General features: G+C 43.1%; 1 protein-coding gene and 1 pseudogene across 1 annotated transcript; both read left to right on the top strand.

The window, feature by feature from the left end:
* Positions 1 to 12,522: 12,522 nt before the first annotated feature.
* LOC119530565 (OTU domain-containing protein 3-like) lies at positions 12,523 to 13,667 on the top strand. Its single transcript, XM_037831504.1, is given in 2 exon segments — positions 12,523 to 13,516; positions 13,519 to 13,667. Coding segments are annotated over 2 exon segments (1,143 nt in total).
* A 1,473-nt stretch (positions 13,668 to 15,140) lies between these two features.
* Positions 15,141 to 15,869, top strand: LOC119530564 (annotated as a pseudogene).
* The last annotated feature ends 6,204 nt before the right edge of the window (positions 15,870 to 22,073 follow it).

Genomic DNA, 22,073 nt, shown 5'->3' with positions numbered 1-22,073 from the left:
CTAAACCACAAGACAAACTCCATTAGATTTCAAAGTCTGAGAGTCATTTATAGAACAATGATGCATCCTTGGGGCTTGAGAGAGCAGAAGCCTAACCCTTCCCAAGGGCCTTTTTGGCAGCTGTTTCCTCTCCAAATGCTTGGGTGAGTGCTCCAACATATCCACACATTGGAGAGACCACCTTCTCGGCCCCACCCTTCTCAAACATCGGGGCAGCTCCCAGATTCCCTTCCATCTCCGGGGCACATGCTCAACCCCTTCAGAACAGTGTGGTAGCAGCCAGGCTCTCCCCAATTCCCTGGGAATGTGCTCCGCCCTCTTTGGGACCTCAGATGGCAAAACTCTTCCAGAGCATTGAGGCGGAAAGCCCGCCCTCGACCTCCAGGGCAAACTCACCCTTTCCATGCATGTGGGCTGCTCCGCTCTCCCAGCCCGAGACCTCCTGACTCCAGACCTCAACCTCCATGGCTCTGTCTTTGAAGAGATTTTTCCTTTAATTTTTTCCTTGTCTGTCTCCTCCAGTCCAGACCGGCAATGGCTCTGTCTGTAAAGATCTCACAAAAATTCTGTTGGCTTTGCATGAAGCACACAGGGGTCAAAGCCGTCAGACAATAGGACTTTCCACAAATCCTTTCTGGATAATTCTATCTCCAATCTTGGCTTGTACTGAAATGGCGGCTGGGTTCTGTGTTTGGTTACATTCTCATGTTGGGCTATAGCTTCAGGGATTCCATCCCCTGTAAGCTTGTAATTTTCCAAGCGATCAGCTTCTGGTCTCTTTGAACCCAAGAGTTCAGTTCTAAGTTTATCTCTCTCTGATCACATTTTGCTATAAGCTGCAAGGAGAAGCCAGGGTATATCCTCCACATGTAGTCTGGAGATCCCCTCAGCTAAGTATTCCAGGCTGTCACTTTCAAATTCTTCCTTCCATCTGACACCAGGACTCAATTTTGCCAAATTCTCTGCCACTTTAAAACAAGGATTGCCTTTCTTCCAGCTCGCAACAACACATTCATCATTTCTGCTCAAGTCCTCATCAGAAGTATGTTTAGAGTCCATATTTCCATAAACAGTCTCTTTAAAGCAGTTTTGGCCTTTTCTATCAAGCTCCTCACAATTCTTCCAGAATCTTCCCCTTATCCACTTAAAAAGCCATTCCAACATGCTTGGTATTTGCAAAGTCAGCAGCAAAAGCACCCCACACCTGGTACCAAAATCTGTTCTAGTTTGCTAATGCTGCAGAATGCAAAACACCAGAGATGGATAAGCTTTTATGAAACGGGGGTTTATTTCGCTACACAGTTACAGTCTTAATGCCACAAAGCATCCAAGGTAACACCTCAGCAATCGGGTACCTTCATCGGAGGATGGCCAATGGTGTCCGGAAAACCTCTGCTAGCTAGGAAGGCAGCTGGCATCTGCTCCAAAGCTCTGGCCTCAAAATGGCTTTCTCCTAGGACGTTCCTCTCCAGCAAGCTTGCTCCTCCTCAAAACATCACTCACAGCTGCACTCCATTCCCTTTCTTTGAGTCAGCTCATTTATATAGCTCCAGTGATCAAGGCCCACCCTGAATGGGCAGGGCCATGCCTCCATGGGAACTTCTCATCAAAATCATCACCCACATTCCAAGCAAATCTAACCATCACCAAAGCATCTGCCCCAGAAGACTACAAAGACAATGGCATTTGGGGGACACAATACATTCAAACCGGCACAGAGGTTGAGTCCAGTTCCTTAACAGTCTTCAAAACTTGTTTTCATCCTTGGCAAACCAATACACAAAACTCGGGTTTCCTGACATATCTTGATAAATGTTACCCAAATTTGATATAGGATGGCAATCCCATGTAAGCTTTGTCAAATACAGGTATCTGCCACCTTCCTCAGACACCCAAGATCTAAGGTAATTTCTAGATCTCTATGTTTTAGGCTGATTTTGAACATATCAAGCCTCTTTTTAGACACAATAATAAGTACAACCTTTGAATATGATGTAGGAGATATTCCACTCATGGAATATCTGATCACTTTCATTTCTTGCTCATGAAATATACATTTTAAACTTCTCAGTAAAACACTTTTGGTAGCTTATTATGTTCCCACCATGTTCCACCACTTGGACTGCTCACTCTGGAGAAGGCAGCCACCATGTTGCCAGTCAGAAATTCAAGAGTGGCTTAGTTGTGTGGTTCTGGCTCTGGATCTCTAATGGGTTTGAAGTCAAGATGTTGACTGGGGCTGCAGTTATCTTAATGTATGACTGAAAGCTGGACAATCTACTTCCAAGTTGGTTCACCTCCAGTACTGGTGAGATGGTTGTGCTTGTTGTCATGAGTCCTAGGTTTCCTCTTGCTCCTCCTGGTGGGAAGTTGCTTCACAATATCAGAAGTATCAATTGGTTCATTTCAGTAGATGTTAATGTTCATTCATCACTTATGCTGTAGAGTTGCAAAAGCAAATCATTTCCTCTCTTATCCTTTTGTTGCTTAAATCCTTTATAAAAGCAAATTTTGGATTTTCAGTTTTGTCAAATTATGGACCATTGTTTTATTTTGTTTTGTCCCCCCAGCCCTGCATCCAGATCTCTAAATTTCTTTCCTTCTTTCCTTTCCTTTTCTTTTCCTTTTTTTCTTTTCTTTTCTTTTTCTTTTCCTTTCTTGTGTGTGTGTGTGTGTGTGTGTGTGTGTGTGTGTGTGTGTGTGTTTTTCTTGTTTATTGTTACTGCATATATTTTTAGGGGTAGAATTTTTATTTTTTACACTCTTTTTTATTTATTAATTTTTTTTTCCTCAGGAGTTTCTCAAATCAGTAACATCACAGTTAGGTGCATCCCCAAAGGTAGTAGTAGTTTTATGGTTTAAGAACTTCATGCTTAAGTTTGGTTTGAATTAACCATTGTTGTGTTGCACTGGAGTACCCTGGAAGATTTTCTATATAAATCTGAAGATCTGTATTTTTGCTGCAAGAGAGGCAGAAACAGTGAAGTGTTGTAGAAGATAATGCTAGTCCTATAACCCAAATGTAAATGAACTGAAACCATGCTGCCTATGGCCTTACATTTTCATGCAGCACAAGCTTCTTTTTTCTTCTTCTTCTTATCTATACAAATTCCATCAGAATATTCTGGATTTCTGGTTGTATACACTCATGGCTTTTTACCTCCAGTTGGTAATTCATAGTGAGAACATTCTGGGTGATCATGGTGAAAAGTGCATGGCCCACTGGCCTTCGTCTGTGTCAGGACCAGGGACCACCATGGTTGTGCACCAAGATAACCTTGTGGGTCAGGAGAACCACTGAGGCAACACAGGATCAGCAACATAGGAGATGGGCAGAGCCACCACCCTTGACTGAAAAACCACCACACTTAAAAAGCAGCTGAGGAAGCATTCTTAAATCTTTCCTGTTAGTAGCCTAAGACTCTTACTTTCCACATAGGCCATGCCTGGAGGCACCTTATGGAACAATGGCTGGGTGATCTCCCCAAATGATTAATCACTAGATACCAGGCTAGACAGTACCCTGGATCTTTATCCTTGGGAGCACTAGTCTGAACTCTGGTAAGTGGTACTTCGGCCACAAATTGGGAGAAATAATAAGTGAGAGAAGTAGGATCACCTAAGATTCTTCAAGAAACATTAACCATGCTTGTCATATTAACTAATCAGGCATTTGCTGAAAGTGAGCAAAATGTTTTAAGATAGAAGGAAATACACAATCTACTATAGGACAATCTCCAAGATAAAAGGTTAAGAGAAAAAGAGGGAGTTGCAGAAAGCACAGGGTGCTTTCATTTTCTTAAATACACATACACGTCTAGATATAAGTGCTCACATATGCACAGGGACTGGAGAACAAACACAGCAGGCTTCTCCATGAGCTTCCAGATGCCTGGGAGGTAAAATGAGGACAGGAAGCTGCTGTGTAACCTTGTAGCTAATGAGTTATATTTCAACCATATTCAGAATATAACTGAATATAACTTGAGATTTGAAGAAGATATATGTCAAATAGGAGTGGAATGAAGGCATCTGTTTCTTCTTTAGAGGAAAATCTTTAAACTCTCCCCTGCATGGGTCACCAGACTTAGGAGAAACAGCCCAAAACATCCAATCTGTTCTCCTCTCTCCCCTCTGCACTGAAACTCCCTGATGGACGTGCCATGGTCCTTGTGTTCCAGGCTTCACATCAATTGCACACACAGTCAGCATTCAACAATTTGTTGATTCAATATACGAATGAATGAGCTGTCAAGGAATGGGATGTCAAGTAGACATTGTACATATTAATATAAAGATCCTTAGAAAGATTAAGTTTGAAGGTGCAGAATCAGTGGATGTCACCACGTGGATAGTAACTGAAATATTTTTTTGAGGGTGAGACCACCAAGAGACTCACAAAATGCTAGCATCAACAGAAGAACTTATGTATAGTTCATGACTGCTCTCCATGTCAAAATGAAACCTGCTCCTATCTGTACCTCTGAATACCCAGTCAACCCCTCTGTCTTCCCTCAGCCTACTTCTCCAATACTCCTACAGAGCCCCCACTTCCAGAATGAGCACAGAGGAAGAGGGCTATTGCTTGTCTGCTCCTTATAAGCCTGTGGAAGTTGACAGTATCAGAATGATTCAATGAATCTGGGAAATAGAGCACATGTCTGACTCTGGATAGATCTTGTTGAAGGGGCTGACTGAAACAAAACAGCCTGAGAAGGAGGAGGCCAAGACTGGTCTTTGCAAAGTCAAAAATTTACATATGTAAGAAGCAGATGAATATACTTGGAAGTGTTCAATGGACCCAGAAATCTGAACACTGATTAATTGGAGATTTTCAGTAGAGGGCTAGAAGCAGGTGCAACAGAGGGCAATGAGTCATATCCCCCACTCCCTGGGAGCAGATGATGCAATCAGAGAGGAAGATGCAGTGTGTCACCAGGAGCCTGTCTTGTCCCTGCAGCTGATTGCATCTTGATTCTGTCCAATGAGACAAAGAAAGGGAAACTTCCCACAGGGTTGTAAAGCTGAGTTTGGACCCATTCTTATCATATCCGGGGACCTAGAGGCTATGCCCTCTTGTGTCTTTGGATCTGGACCTGATGAAGAAATCCAGTCTGCTCTGCATGGAAATGAGGAGCCCTCAGTCCTGAAAAAGCATTCCTGCCTCCACCCTGAAGGCCATGGGTACAAGAGTTCCTCTCCCATCAGCACAGACCCAAGGCCATAGCAGAGCACTGGTGAGCAAGACTCCTGGAAGGCATCTGAGCTCAGGTGGGGCTACAAGGGGGGTGAGCAGAGGACAATGTCAACTCACTAGTGCCCAAAATGAAGCCTGAGAGGAAGCTGAGCTAATCACAGTGGTTTGGAAGAATTCATGGAGGAAGTGAAGTGTTGATTAGTTTCATTTGGATGTGCCTTTCATGGTGGCAGAATAGATAATTCAGGGTGGTTCAGAGATGGAAGTAGTGGAGGGCTGGGTCAGTTGCTTCAGCAGGGCTATGGACATGACCCCATCTCAGGTGCCTGCTGCCTGGGGGAATAAGTGGTGAGGGAGGATTTGGAAAGTACCAGGTGCTCCTGGGGGAAACTACTATGTGCCAGGTACCATGCTCATTTCTGCTCTATTTTCTTTTAAATCCGTAAATTCTTGTCTAAGATTTATATACGTGTGACTACTTGTAAATTAAATAAATTTTTGATATTTTCATATGTAAAAATATTTATCTACAGGGTTAGCTTTTATTTTATGTATTTTTTCTTTTTTTAACCACAGAATCATCTATATGGAAAGGAGAGAGAGGGGATCTGAGAGATTTGAGATGGAGAGACAGAGATGAGATCAAATAAGGGAGTGAGCAAGAAGTAAGCTTGATTGGAAGGGAGAGGTGACATGCTGAAGCAGATTTCAAAGGTTGGCCTTTAGAAATAAAGACTTTTAATTATATATATATATACACACACACACACACACACAATATTTCAATCGTATTTAATGATAGATCATATGGAAATTCTATGTAGTGATCAAACAAGTGTAATTATAAACTTATACTGCCAATCTTTTTGATATACAGCCCCACCATCTTGCCCTATGCATTTGAAGTAAGCCCTAGGAATCATCTGATTTCATCTGGAAATATTTGGTATGTATCTCCTAAAAGAGAGTTTTTTACCTCCCCAAACTCTAATACCATTATCACTCCTTGAAATAAAGAGCATTAATTTCTTGTCATTGGATATCTAATTACCTGAACTGAACTACAATTGCTTTTGAGAGTGTGTGTTTGAAACTGGAACTAAATTAAATCCACATATTCAGGTGATATGTCATCAATGTCTACTTTAATCCCTAAATTCCACCTCTACCATGTTTTTCCTTTTTGTTGTATGGATTGAATAAACCTGGTTGATATTCTGGCAGAGTTCACTGCACCCTGATTGTTAATAATTGCATGTCCATGTTGTACCTAACAAGTTACTCTGTCTCCTATATTTGTTTTCTCTTTGTAGTGGGACCTAGAAGATTGATTAGATTTATGTTCAATTTAAAATATGTTCTTGTAAATTATTTCTCTGATACAATAGTTGGTTATCCTGAGGTAGTCTCCATTTATGGTTGCATAGGGCAAATGCTTAAACTTCCTTTCAAGATGTGATATTTTCTAGTCCACAGCAACAATTCATTGACTTGAATGTGCTCCTCTACTGTCCACCAGAGTTCCCTAGCTGGCCTTCAATATGGTTGGGCCACTGAATACAAGAGGAGAAAGTGACAGGAAGATCAGTAACTGGCTACGACTTTGGCTCCTCTTCAAAGCTTCTCTGGAAATGGAGGGCAGGAGGCAGAAGATACCTTGGAGCAGTATCTTTCTCAGGACTGATTTCCAGGAAGGAGAGTGAGGATTAAGGTCATTAGCCTCTCACTGTCTCTCTTTCCTTGAATGAAGCTCCCTGAAGGGAATTCCCACAGGTGCAAATCCTCACTGCACAATGGCCTTTGCAGCCTGCCCTGCTGACCTCCTAGCAGAGGCCAGCTGCCCCATCTGCCTGGATTTCCTGAGAGACCCAGTGACAATGGGAAAATCTCTAAGTCACACATACAGCAAACGGGAGAGGAGAAATTTAGGAACAACAATTGTACCCTCATTTGCAGTGTAAAAGAGGGTGTTATATATACTTGTTTGTGCATAGACTACTTCCAAGATATATCAAAGGCTTTTCAAGGTACAATTCTGTGATCTTGGATATGTCATGAGGGTCAACTGGAGGATTGGAGATCAATGCATGATTTTTGAGCTATGTGACAAAGGTCATTTTGATTTTTCAAAATTTTGCAGCAGATTGTTCTGGAAGATATGCATTGTCAAATACTTGCAGAACAGATATTTGCATTCCTGATTAAAAGGAAAGATTGTACTCTTCAAGATGGATTATCAACACTGTAATTGGTCAAAATATGCATTGCTTTATTCATGTCTCAGCTCCCTGTTCTGATAGCTGTCTTGTTTTAGAGACTGTGGCTGTTATCTCTGTGATCCAGGGTCTAATGCTTACTATGAGTGAGAACTTAAAATCTGTTGAATGGATGGCAAAATGCATGGACTCTCAGGGAGGGGATTGGATGGATATATTAATAAGGTCATGACAATTCTCAGAGCTAAAGTTCAATATTCAGCAGCTGTTACCACTTAGGTGGGAGCTGAAAAAAAAAGAGGTGGGTTTGAGATTACTGAGGAAGTCTCAACACATCAGAGTGTCAAGAAAACTATAAAGGCTGCTCTTCCCAATCCAAATATTTTTATACATTCTCCCCAGAAAATTCTGCTTCTATTCATCCCTGGCCATGCCATGATTAAGTCCCCTGACTCTACAAAGGTTCCCAGGAAAGGAAACTTCTACAGGGTTTCAGACATTAAGAGTGAACTGAGAAGTGGTGAGGAATTGTGTCTTCACAACTGGATGATGATGAAAAGTCTGCTCTGAACTAAGGAGAGGAGCCCTCGATACTAGTAGGTTTCTCCAGCAGCACGACTGATGACTTAAGGATATTAGGGCTGCTCTCCACCTGGGGCTACCCCAACCCCAGCAGAGCATGTGAAGTTGAGTGAGGGGTGGGCTGCAGGAGAGCAGGACTCTGGAAGAGGCCAGAATTTCAGAAGGACCGAGTGGGGGTAGCCATACTGACTGCTGCTAACAGTGACTGGGCAGGAGTGCCTCACCACTGTCCTGGGGTGATGGGGTGGTGTCATCAGCGTCACCTCAGATAGGGAAAGAGCAAACCTGATGCCTCACTCCTGGTGCAGTCATGGGTGTGATGAAGCTTAATGCAGGGGTTGCCTTTCTAGCCAGGACTCAGACCAGCCCTGGGAACTTGGGGTCTCAGGGAGCCAGGATAATCCAGGACTCAGAAACTGAAATGCCCAATTCCAAGTGGATCAATTCTAGGAAGAAGGGTTCATGGGTCAGTGGTAGCATGTGATGGGGGATGCACCACAATCAAGGGGATCTGGGAGGCCTCTCTGGGCAAGTGAAGTTTTAGGGAACTGAGTCCATTAGATTCATAATTCAAAAATGACAATGTACTCAATAGGAGAAAATATTTGGAAACCATATGTGCAGTTGGTGTTTAATATTCAGAATATATAAACCCTACAACTCAACAATGAAACATAAACAGCACAATTTAAAATCGGGCAAAAGACTTGAATAGACATTTCTCAAAAAGGATATACAAATGGCTGAAAAGTACATGAAAAGATGCTCAACATGATTAATTTTTAGGGAAATGAAAATCAAAACCACAAGGCATATTTCACTCCCACTAGAATGGGTATTATTTAAAAAAAGAAAACTGCAAGAGTTGTAGTGGAGGTGGAGAAATACGGACACTCTTTCTTTGCTGGTGGGAATGTGAAATGGTGCAGCTGCTGTGGAAGATAGTCTGGCAGTTCCTGAAATGGCTCAGTGTAGAATTACCATGTGATGTGGCCATCCCACTGCTGGGTACAGACCCAAAAGAACTGAAAGCAGGGACTTGAGCAGATACTCACAGACGGATATTCACAGAAGCATTAGTCACAATAGCCAAAGGAGGAAGAAACCCAAATGTCATCAACTGAAGAATGGATAAACAAAATATGGCATGTACAGACGATGGAAAATTATTCAGCTGTAAAAAGCAGTGAAGTCCTGATACAAGTGACAATGTGGATGAACCTCGAAGACATCATGTTAAGTGAAATAAGCTAGATACAAGAGGACAAATATTGTATGATATGGCTGATTGTGAAAAAAATGAGAATAAGGAGTCTCACAGAGTCAGAATCTAGAGTATAGGATACCAGGGATGGATGGAGCTAGAGAATGGGAAGTTAAGGCTTAAAATGTACAGGGTTCCTGTTTGGAATGACGTAATGTTTTGGTAATGGATGGTGGTGATGGTAGCACAGCATTGTGAATATAATTAACAGCACTGAAATGTACATCTGTGTCTGATTAAAAGGGGGAAATATTAGATTTTATATGTGGTCACAGATTGAAAATTTCAAAAATCAAAGGAATTAAGTTCTGATTAATAGGACATCATTAAATTAAAATTGACAGACAATTCCCAAAATAACTGGTGTTGCTTTTCAAGAGTGTCAAGGTCATGAAAGATAAAATAAGTCTGAAGATATATTCTAAATAAAAGGATCCTCAAAAGACAGAGAAACTAAATACAATTTGTGGTTCTTTACTGGCTCTTGGGTGTGGGTGAAAAAAAACTATAAGAGACATTATTGGTGCAATTGAGGAAATTCAAATATGGTCACCGCATTCAATAATAATATGCCATTATTATATCAATGTTAAGTTTCCTGATTATGTTAATTTCATGACTGTTATGCAGGTTCATACCCTTTTTCTTACACAATATATATTATTTATCCTGGTAACTTGGCAGGTAACTTGGAAACACCCAGGGCTGGGGTCCTCCTCAGGGTGGGGCTGGGGGAAGATGGGAAAGAGTGGGGTGATTATAAATGCTGTAGAACTGCCCCACGGGGCACAAACACGTGAGAGTCCACAGAATCTCAGAGGCCTCTACACTCCGTGTGGTTCTGCCTCCTAGCCCTGTTTCTTCTTGTTTCTTTCTGGAGTTTCCTGGATGCCCATTTCCCCCAAGATTTCCTTCACCCCAGCTCCTTCATTTCTTATAAACAATATGACAGGGCTTGGGACTTTTCACAGTTTCTCCTCCCTGGTTCATGGACAACCAGAATGGGCCTGCCTCCTAGGTCTCTACAAATGGCCTCTCTCTTGGGGTAGGAAGGGGATTCTTCAGTTGCTGGAGCAGGTTACAGCTTGTGAGGGGAGAGGAACAAAGGATAACTCATCATGGAGCTCTGTAAACGAAAGGGAAGGTTCTCCCTGTCTTCCTCCCTGGCACTGCACGGGGTGAAAACTATTCTGGGATGAGAGGGTTAAATTGATGAGCTCCAGAATTAAATGGAACCTGTAGGAGAAAATCAATACTCTACCGTTAGTTGTTGAAATCTTGGGTTTCTTCATCAGCAACTATGGAATAAAAGGTTACTGAGGGATCAAATGAGGATTACAAAGGTAAATGAGATCACGCATATTGACCTAGTGCCTGGACTACTTGACTTGATTGAATCAAGGAGATTACCTTCCCTCACCAACCAGAGCCTCTGAACATTTCCCACCCACTTCCCAGCCCTCCTTTACCCTACCTTGAGGGAGGGGCCCCCAGTCCTTGATAGGTGGAGTCCTAAGAGCTCCGCCCTCCTGCTGGTATATATATGCCAACTTCATGCTCACTGAGCCCACTATCAAATGCAAGAGAGCCTGTGGAGAGCAGCCTTGGAAAACTGTGTCAGCGACTCAGAGCCTGCCTGCCCCAGGTAAGCCAGGAGACTGGATGATGACTGGATGATACGGGTGCAGAAAGCAGGAGTGATAGGGGTCCTGGGTTCCTCTGTGTCTGCTCTGTGCCGGGGGCAAGATCCCAGTTCGCTAGTGCATCCAAACTCGAGTTTGGCTTATTTCAAAGATTTCAAAGCTCATGTTCTCTACTATTGTTTCTGGGCCTTCAAAGAGCCTTGTTGAGAATCAACTAAATTGCTTGCTAAATGTACAGATCCCAAGATCTCACCCCTTCCTAAAAAATCAGATGGCAGGTGACTGATATCTGGGTCTGACAAAGTACCCAGTCATGTTTGATCCATAAGTGAATGTGGAACCACCTTCCAGGACCTCTCAGTGAGAATGGCTTTGCCTAGAGGAGGGGGAGGTGGAGGGAGAAGAGCTTAGGGCCCTGAGATCCCTGGTATTTTGGCTCTTTTATGCCTTAATTTTCCTTAATATAAACAGGCTGCCCTTTACAGACACTCTGAGAGGTTAAGTAGATGCCCTGGTCACTCAGCTCAGAAGGAAGATCCAGGAACATGGCCCCATTTTTGGTCATTCAGCAGCTGTTGGGCCAGGGATGAGGAGATGCTTGGAGAGACCACCATGGTGGGGATTGGGGAGAGCACCGTCCTACCATCATGGAGGTTGATAGTCTAGGGGGGAAGCAGAACTCCCAAACATGTGTATTCATGACAGTCATGAGTTTACTGAGGAGGGCATGGTGTTGTCCTCAGTGTTATGTGACACTGACTCAGGGCAGTGGGCAAGTCGAGGAGGTGGGGGAAGCCTGACCTGGAGGAAATGATGGGTGGGCTGAGGGCCCAGGAGATAACCTAGAGGTCTGTGTGGACAAAGGTTCTGCAGAGGGAGCTCAAGCTGCCTGAGAAGGGGAGGGAAGGAGAGAGCTGCAGAGAGCTCGGTGCTGGGAGAAGCCGGAGGAAGGTAGGGACTGGAACTCAGGATGAGAACAGCAATCCCAGAAGTGTTTTAAATGGGTGTCATGATTAGATCTGCGTTGGGAAACAGCAGATTGTAGGAGGCCTGAGTGGGTGCTGAGGGACTCCACACTGGAGGTGGGTGCAGACGTCCAGGTAGCTTTGGTGAGGTTGATAGTGGTGCCTCCAAAATGCGTGTCTTTTGACTCAGATCCTGACTCGGCAAAGTCTGGGGTATTTTTAGCTACCATCGATTGAGTTCCGTAATGTACCAGGCCTGCTGCTAAGAGACGTTCACTTTTCTCAACAAACCCTTCTCACTCACTTTTCAAAGGTTCCCTGAATGGAGGGGCAGAAATTTCTTCCCAGACAGCCTCACTCAGTCCTGGCTCCCAGCCAGGACTTGCGGCCCTTCTGGGGACATGGGATGGGATGCATGTCTCCATTTCTCCTTGTTAGCAAACCTTTGCCACCAAGACGGGGCACAGATGTAGTCTATCTCTCTCTCTCTTTTTCACCCTGCAGTATCTGGATTCCTAAAAAGATCTGCACTGTGAACCGAGTCGCCGTCGCTAGTCTCCGTTGCCGGTGCCTTGTCGCCTCCTCCGCACCCGAGGCAGTCTTTTGGCGCTTCTGGGACATTTCTGCCTGCCCTGCGGGCTGTGGGGCCAGAGCCATGTCCGGAAAGCAGGCGGCAAAAGGCTGGCCGGGCAGCGGCAGCCGGAAAGCTGAGGCCCAGCGCCAGCGGGACAAGCGGGCGCCACGACGGGCCCCAACCAAGGCGCAGGGGAAGCGGCCTGGGCCCGGCGGTGGACGCCCCGAGGAGTTCATCAGCTTCACCAACCAGCTGCGAGCCCTGGGGCTGAAGCTGCGGGAGGTGCCCGGGGACGGCAACTGCCTGTTCAGAGCTCTTGGTGATCAACTGGAGGGTCACTCCCGAAACCATCTCAAGCACCGACAGGAGACGGTGGACTACATGATAAAGCAGAGGGAAGATTTTGAACCCTTTGTAGAGGATGACATTCCATTTGAGAAACATGTGGCCAGTTTGGCACAGCCTGGTACTACTGCAGGCAATGATGCAATCGTAGCCTTTGCAAGAAACCATCAGATGAATGTGATGATTCATCAACTCAGTGCCCCTTTGTGGCAGATTCCTGGTACAGATAAAAGCAATGTCAGGGAGTTACACATCGCCTACCGGTATGGAAAACATTATGACAGTGTTCGAAGAATCGATGACAACTCAGAAGCACCTGCTGATGTTCAGATGTTTCATCAAGATGAACCAAATAAAAGAGAAAAGATCAAGACAAAGGCAGTGGACTTTGAAGACGACCTGAGAGATGAAGTAGAAGATGCCGTCCAGAAAGTTTGTACTGTGACTGGATGTTCAGACTTTAATTTAATAGTCCAGTACCTGGAAGCCGAAAATTATAATATTGACTCTGCAATAATTGCCATGCTTCAGACGAACCAGGAGGAAAGAAATACTGTGGAGCCCAACCCTGAGTCCAGCAGCCAAGTGCTGAAGCAGTGTGGCCCTTCGTGGGAGCAGGGGGGCAGTGGCTCTAGAATCTTTGGAAATCAAGGCTTAAATGAAAGCAGGGCTGAAAACAGTAAGGCGCAGGGCAGCCCTGGGGAGGAAAGCAAACCGGATAAAAGCCAACTCCCAAGGGCACAAACAAGCAGAGGAGGGAGCAGCAGCAACTGGAAAAGAAGAAATGGCAGAAGAGGAGGCAACACCAGAAAGCCCTAGAGGACAGAAGGAGCCACAGGCACAACAGATGTGGAGCAGATGTGAATACGTCACCTTGGTGAAGGCCCTCTCTGCTAATAAATTATAGCAAATCTGTCATCACATGATAGGGGAAAATCAATAATTTCTTCGACATTGGAAATACTGTTGAATGTCACTCACAAAGTACATGTGTAACTCAAAATGTACACCAGTGAGATTGGAGCCCCGGAAAGAGCTGTGCCTTCTCTACTGCCTGGCTCTGTTCTTTCCCAAGGTAAAATTCCCTTTTAAAACCTCAGGCTCTTAACTATTTCTTCTAAGGGGTTACTTTCTAGAGTATCTCTGTTTAATTTCTACTTAGGACTAGTTTGTAGCTCAATTAAAATGTTTAACCTCCTTGCAAGGTTACTTGAGAAGGAAATACTACAAGTATAAAGAGCATACTTCCATAAAAGCATGAACTTCTGTGTAGGGATTTTACAGAGGGCCTATCTGTGATGTAGAACTTCTGCTCACTGTGGGGGTAGTTGTGAAGTGTGGTTGTCACTCAACACATCTGTGGTCTGACAAATGCTTTGCATGTTGGCATCCAGCAGGTCACTGTGCCAGTCATCTGACAGTCATGAGTTCCATTGCAGACAGCCTGTGCTTTGATTTCCTGGGCAGGTCCCTTGACCAAAACCTGAGGAATGCTGCAGCAGGGCTCCTCACAGCCTCATACTCTTACTGTTCATTTTCCATAGTGGAAAGGGCCCTGGGTCTCCCTGGCTCCCATCCCAGCATCCTTCACCAGCACTGAGCTCAGTGAAAGGGAAAGAGCCAGGTCACACTTTAAACCTACATGCTCCTGTTTCTGATGTAGAAGTGCTGGTGTGTTATATAATCCCTTTGATGAAAGAGGGCAAGTGTCTCTGTGAAGAAGGGCCTTTCTCTTTTTTTTCTGATTGCAGTATACTTGCTCTAGCTTCATTTTGCATATTTAAGACTCCCATTGGTCCTGATGCATAGACTTCGCAAGTCTTGCTTTCTCTGTGAAGCTTGGAGGTGAGAAATGTGAACAGGACCAATTCCCAGAGTTAAGTTCCACAAGATTGTCTTCTTTCCATGAATTGTGTGAGTCTGACCATTTTATTTTTTATTTACCAAAGTACTGTACTTAGTTATTTGCAATCTTTCAAAACCACATGTTTGGATTTTTTTGTTTCTAACCTTCAATAATTTGTATAATAGAAGGTGCAAGCATCTGCAACTTTATGGAATGGAGTTTTATATACCAATAAATTTCTCATTTAAAAACAGAACAAGCAAAAAAGAACAGCACTGTTTTAAAAGTGGACATTAGTTTCTATGACATGGCTTGACTATCTTGATTTAGGAGAGTTTTATATGTTTGGCAAAATAATACCACTGTTCTAGTTGTCAATCAAAGTTAAAATACTCTTCAATAATGGAGTCTCCTCTGACAAGAGTTGAGTCATCAATCACCCTTGTTCTTACAGCGTGTGGTCCTTTAGCTGGTGGCTCCACCCACCATTGTAGGCCAATAATTCAATATGGGGCACGTGTTTTCCCGGATGGAACTCCTGCTTCCAGTGGAATTTGAAGTCCTGCCTTTTGATTCTGAATGAGCCTTTGGATGACTCTTTTCGTCATTTTGGGAGCAAAGCTGTTTTAAAAGCCTGTGCCTATGGAGGTGACAAGCACTTATAAGATATCACCAAAGGAGAGCGGGAAAGCTTTTTATCTGAATTCCTCAGTGGAGATTTTTATTCCATTTGGCCTGAAGTGAAAGAGTACTACAGTATTAGAGGAGGTGAGCTGATTTTCACTCCCGATCAAGACCAGACTGACTTTACCAGGTGCCTTTAAATGCTTCAAAAGAAGATAGAAGAAAAAGACCTAGAGGTTGATATGATTGTGACCCTGGGAGGACTTGGCGGAAGTTTTGACCAAATGATGGCATCTGTGAACACCCTGTTTCAAGCCACTGATACCACTCCTGTGCCAATTATAGTAATTCAGGAGAAATCTCTCATTGACCTGCTCCAACCTGGACAGCATAAGCTGTATGTAAACACTGGCATGGAAGGTGATTGGTGTGGCCTTATTCCTGTGGGCAGCAGTGCAATCACGTTACCACTACTGGCCTATGGTAGAACCTCACAAATCATGGGCTTGGTTTTGGAATACTGGTCAGTACTTCTAATACCTGTGATGGATCTGTCCTAGTGGCTGTGGACACTGATCAGCCACTCCTCTGGACCACGGACATCGAAGGTTAACCTATGGATGGCATCCATAGGTGTTCCTCTACCTTACCTTGTGGTCAATGATTTATTGCTCGATAAGAACAGGTAATGTGGGTTTGCCTGAATTTACACTTCCCCAGGAAGCCTGCTAGTTTTGAGATATTAATGCTTCAATAAGCTGGGTAACACTATAAATGACATCTCTGAATTTTCCAATAAGGGGCAAAAATCATTATTTGTTAGGAAAGTAAGTAGGCCTTGTTGCTTTTAGATGGAAACTAATTGAGTCATTTGATTATAAAATTCACTACTGATTACTGGTGTATTATTTAATCATCCTTTTTATCCTAGAAAATTGTTTTTAATGTTGAAGTTGATAAAACTCCTTTTGGAGTCTAGCCCATTGCTCACCCCTGCTGCCCAGCTTTAAATGGTTTTAACAAGAGGGGCTATTTCTGATTGTCTTTTAATTTTATATTTCTCTATATAATTTATATCATCTTTTACTGAAAACAATTCCTTCCAGATTTGCATGTTAAACTATACTATATCATTCTGGCCTAATACTCTCTCAGTTATTATCTTTTAAAAAATAAATCAAACCAATGTCCTAAGTACTAAATTTAAGAACAAATAATTATATAAGTTACAGGTGAAGAGAGAAGTGACATGAAAGATAAGTGATAGTTCTTGAAGCCCATCCTACTAACATACTAGCCTGCATACTCAACTTCTGCTGTAAATGCCCTAAACTCTAGTGGAATGATAGATCAAAATTCTTCCCATCATAGTTAGAGGAGAATCAGATGCTGTCACCTCTTGAGTAATAGTTAAGATGACATGCTATGGGTGAGTTAGCGAAGTTTTCACAAGACGTTAGTGTCACTAGGTGGACTTATTTAAGCTACACGTTTGGGCTGCCTGTAAGCAAAATCCTCATACATTCCATGTAAGGAAGCCTGCTCCTATGCCTGCCCCAGCACTAACCAGTCATCAAACCACCCTGCCACATTCAATACTCCTACATAGCCCTCCCCTTATATGAGAAGAGTAAGAGAGAAGCTTGCCTGCTGTTTACAGTCACATGCAGAAGTTAAAAAATACAGAATGAGTTTGTGAATCCAGAAGACTAAGCAATAAATCAACTCTTTAATCAACACCTTTAATGGTCTGGGAGAATTTAAAGAGCTTGAGAAAGAGCAAGCCAAGAATTATAAGCAAATTGTCCTGGTCTGCATGCCTGAGAAAAATGAAGGAAGGAGTTTTCAAAGTAGTCAAGAAATCAGAGAGCAGCCTACTGATTAAATTAGAGAGTTTCAGTGACTGATGAGGAGTAGAGGACACAATCAGCGAGATAGATGGGAAAAGTTATCTGGAGCTTGTCATTTTCTGGATGCTGACTGCATCTTGAGTCTATCCAATAGGAGAAAGGCAAGAAACTTCCCTAAGAGTTATAAGCCTGAAGGCTGTGTTCCAACCATTACAGAGAGCCCAGAGGTTCTGCTGTGCTGTATCTTCTGACTTGGACCAAGGAAGACAGTCTGCCCTGCACAGAAGGGAGGAAACAACAGTTTTCTGGTGAGTGGTCTCTGCAGCGCCAACCACACAAAGGAAAACTCTCCACCGAGTTCACAGCTGTGACCGAGCAAAGCAGTGAGCACCCCGGGGGCCACAAGTCAGCAGGGCCTCAGGACAGGGGCTCAGACTTGGAGGTTCCAGAGCAGGAAGACCAAGCAGCCTGAGGCGGGGAGTGATGTGCCCTGTGAGGGAACCTCATCCCAGTCTATAAGGGCTGGTAATAGAGGAATTCAGTTAAACACGGTGAATGGGGCTTAACTGAGGAAGTGAAGTGTTTAATTTTGAAGAGACCTTCCAGCCAGCAGAGGGTAAACTTGAAGCTGGTTTAGAAGAGAATGTAGAAAGAGGGTCAAAGTGGGCTAGCCCTTTCTGTTGATGTGGATGAGATCCTGAGATTTGCATGTGATTTATGCTCACCTGGAAGTGGGGGTACGAGGTGATTAAGAGGTGATTTAAATTGTGCACCTACCATGTGCCAGGGACAGGCTCATTTCTGTTTCTTTTTCTTTTTTTGCACCAATCTTTTTTCTCAAGAATTTGATTGAGAAATAGTCACATACCCAAAAATCATCCACAATGTACAATCAACTATTCACAGTACCATCATATAGTTGTGCATTCATCACCAGAATCAATTTTGAACATTTTTCTTATTCCCAAATAAATAAATAAGAATAAAAATAAAAGTGAAAAACAACACCCAAAGCTATCCATCCCCCCATCCCACCCATTTTTCATTTATTTTTTGTCCCCATTTTTCTACTCATCTGTTCATACACTAGATAAAGAGAGTATGAGCCATGAGGTTTTTACAATCACACAGTCACACCATGTAAACTACATAGTTATGCAATCATCTTCAAGAATCAAGGATACTGGGTTGCAGCTCTACAGTTTCAGGTATTTCCCTCTAGCTATTCCAGTACATGAGAAATTAAAAAGGGATATCTATATAATGCATAAGAATGCCCTCCAAAGTGACCTCTCATCTCCATTTGAAATCTCTCAGCCACTTGAACTTTGTTTTGTTTAATTTCACTTCCACCTTTTGGTCAAGAAGATTTTCTCAATCCCATGATGCTGTGTCCAGGCTCAACCCCAGGAATCATGTCCCATATTGCCAGGGAGAATCATACCCCTGAGAGGCAATTCCCATTTATGGGGGAGGGTGGTGAGTTCACCTGCCACGTGGGCTTAGAAAGGGGAGGGGCACATCAGAGCAACAAAGAAGTTCTTTGTGGGAGACACTTAGGCACAATTATAGTAGACTCAGTCTCTCCTTTGCAGCAACAGGCTTCACAAGGGCAGGCCCCAAGATTGAGGGCTCATTCCATCAAACACTCTTCAATGTTTGGGAGAACACCAGTAAAAACCCAGGTGGGGAAGTCCAACATTTCTGAATTCTTCCCCAGTTCCTCAGGGATCCCTGCAAATATATCCTCATTCTCTGCCCAAATTACCTTGGGATGTATCAGAATATCACACTGACCAGTACAAACCTACCAGATCTCACTTCCTATTCAAGGTTCCATATAATTGTGGTGATTGAATAAATTGACTGTACAAGTTAAATTATTTAGTGTGCTACAGAAAATATAGATCCTACACCCAATAAACATCTCTTTCCTTGGTCTCATGCAGAAGTTGAAGTTTTGAAACACAGTCAGTATCATCCTTTACACTTTGGTCTGATTTGCCTTAGACCTAACCAGATCTGCTTCATTCATATCTCTAATTGAGGTCTGAACTCTTTTTCAGCTTTTTTAACAGTTGCTGTATGAGGTGATACTGGCATTCATAGCCACCAAGCTCTAGCTCTGAGTTTCAGTTGTCACACAGATACCCAAAGTTCCAGAGACTGACCAGGTTACACACAAAGAGCTCAGCATCTCAGAATTTAGAGATAACCATTACAACTCAGGAATAGGTGTGACTGCTGTAAGATCTTACAGTCTAGGGACCATTACAATAAGCTTTCCCATGATAAGATGTGCTCTAAGATTCAATTCTCAGAGTTTACATATTATAGTAAGTCCATAGTAGTGAGGCATTATAAAGTTTGTCTTTTCATTTGTAGTGTACTTCACTCAAAATGCATCCTCAAGACCCATTTATCTAGTTGTGTGTCTCACAGATTCATTCCTTCTTGCAGCCACTCAGAATTCTATTGTGTGCACACACCACGGTTCAACATTCAGTTCATCAGTCGATGTACTCCTAAGCCACCTCTATTCATTGCAAATTGTGAATACTGCCACTATAAACACCAGTGTTCAAAGGTCTATTCCTGTCCCTGCTATCAGATGTTCCAAGTATATACCCCATAATGAGGTTGCAGGACCTCATGGCACATATACACTTAGCTTCTTGTGGAACCACCAGACTGTCGCCCAGATAATCTACTCCATTCTACTTCCCCAGCAACACTAAATAGGTACATTCCTCTCCATGTTTCCTCCAGCACTTGTATCCCTGTGTTTATATTTTTCCCTCCAATTTTATAGAGATATATTCACATACCATGCAATCTCCCCAGTGTATAATTGTTCAGTGTCATCATTTAGTAGCGCATTCATCACCACAATCAGCACTTGAACATATTCATTACTTCAAAAAAATTTTAAAGAATAAAAAAGATAAAAATGTTAAAATACCATACAGTACAATATAATAATAAGTTCAGATAACAACACCACCGCCAAGAATCCCATACCCCTCCCTTACATCCCCCTCTCATAGACTTTCAGTTTGCTATATTGACTTTGTTACATTTAATAGAAGCATATTACAATGTTACTATTTACCATAGTCTCCAGTGTGCTTTGGTTATATTTTTCCCCAATACCATCCCTTTTTCAACACCTTGCAAGGTTGACATTCATTTGTTCTCCCACATGTAAAAACATTTTTATATTTGTACATGTAGTCACCATCCTTGACCACTCTAGGTTTCATTATGTTATACAGTCCCTGTCTTCATTGTCGATAAGATCATGGAACACAATAGAGTGCTTGCTATTACCTATGGAGTCAATTGAGAAAAAAGGCTTTTTGGGCTCTATGCAGTGCCCTTATTTTCTTGTTTGTACCTCTGAAAAATAAACCTATTTTAAATGCTCAATATTTTGTCAGAGACTTTTTCTTGTCAGTTTTCATCCTGTTGGAAAAAACTAAACACAAAATCTCAGTTTCTCTCTTAATATAGACTTCTCCCATGTTATATGGGATATAATCATATCCTTCATCCATGTATGGGGAATTAATCTGAAGGGTGTGGATAAATAATTGTTTCCTTTGACTGCATCTTCTAGATCAATGGTTATCAAACTTCAGGTACATCAGAATCACCTGATAAGGTTGTTAAATCATAGATTGGTTCCCCACCACAACCAAAACCTCCTCCCTTTTCTGATTCAGTAGGTTTACCATGGGGTCCAAGAATAGGCATTTTTAATTAATTAGTGTGTTGCTGATCTGCTCCTCTAGAGACCACACATTGGGAACCACTGATGCAGATTACTGCTTGGGAAAATTATCCTTGTTGTATCTTCTTCACACCTTCATCTCCAATTCCACTAAAATTATTCTAATTTCATCAATAATCAAGGTTTCCAATATATATTAAAATTAGTAAATTTCTTTATTGTAGTAATGATATTGTGGTTATAAAATAGACTTCTTCATTTTAAGTACATTAGCAGTAGAGTGCAATGGTGTTTGCAACTTAAATTAACAAACAAAATGGATATGTAGAGAGAAACAAAGCAATATTGCATGCATGTTCAATTGGACAGCCACGGGATGGGTATGTAGGTGTTAATTTAACTATTCTTTTAATTTTCTGTAGATTAGAAATGTAAAGTAAAAAGGCCTCCAGGAAAGGAAACAGCCTCCAGGGTCTGAAGGGTGAAGCAGACCAGGTTCAGACCAAAACAGTCAACTGAGAAATTGTGGTGAGTTGCTTCTTCTGCCCTGGATTAGAAGACAAGTCAGCTCTGCCTGGAAGGGGGGAGGCTTCAGTCCCGGGTGGTTCTAGCAGCAACACCCAAACCACATGGATATGAGGGCTGCTCCCCACCCAGCGCAGAGCTACGACCCCACAGAGCATCTCCAGGTGAGCGGAGAAGGGGACTCCGGACGAGCTGAGAGGGGTGGCGGCCGGGCCACGGCTGGAGTGTGGTGACCTTCCCAGCGCACCTCACAGCGGTCCACAGGAGCTGGTGAGCATCTTGGAAGAAACCCGGGGATCGGGAAACACACACCGGGGCTCTCCAGCTTCTGAGGCAGTCCTGGGTGGGAAGAAGTTGAACTGGTTGCGTTCGCCCGCAGGGGCTGTGATTCCTCCTGGGACGCGCCAGGATGGAGACTTTCCAGGACACCAGGCCCGAGGTGGGGGCTGAGGTCTCTGGGAAGTAAAATTTATCCACAGACCCAGAAACCGAGATGTCTAATTCTAGCTGGGTCTATTCTAGGAAGAAGAGTTCCCGGGACCGTGATAGTCTGCGATGGGGAAAGACACCCAAGGGTTGGCGGAGTTCCGGGAGACCTCTCTGAGCAAGTGAAGAGTTTAAGGAGGTGAATTGATTAGGTTCATCTTTCAAAAAACCATCTGTCTGCCAGCGTGTCTACTTGAGGCAGATTCAGAGAAGAATCTGGGAG

The sequence above is a fragment of the Choloepus didactylus genome, chromosome 3 (assembly GCF_015220235.1).
Source record: "Choloepus didactylus isolate mChoDid1 chromosome 3, mChoDid1.pri, whole genome shotgun sequence".
In the NCBI taxonomy this organism is placed as follows: Eukaryota; Metazoa; Chordata; class Mammalia; order Pilosa; family Megalonychidae; genus Choloepus; species Choloepus didactylus.
The sequence above is the reverse complement of the archived record's forward strand: the minus strand, read 5'-3'. Positions and strand labels throughout refer to the sequence as shown.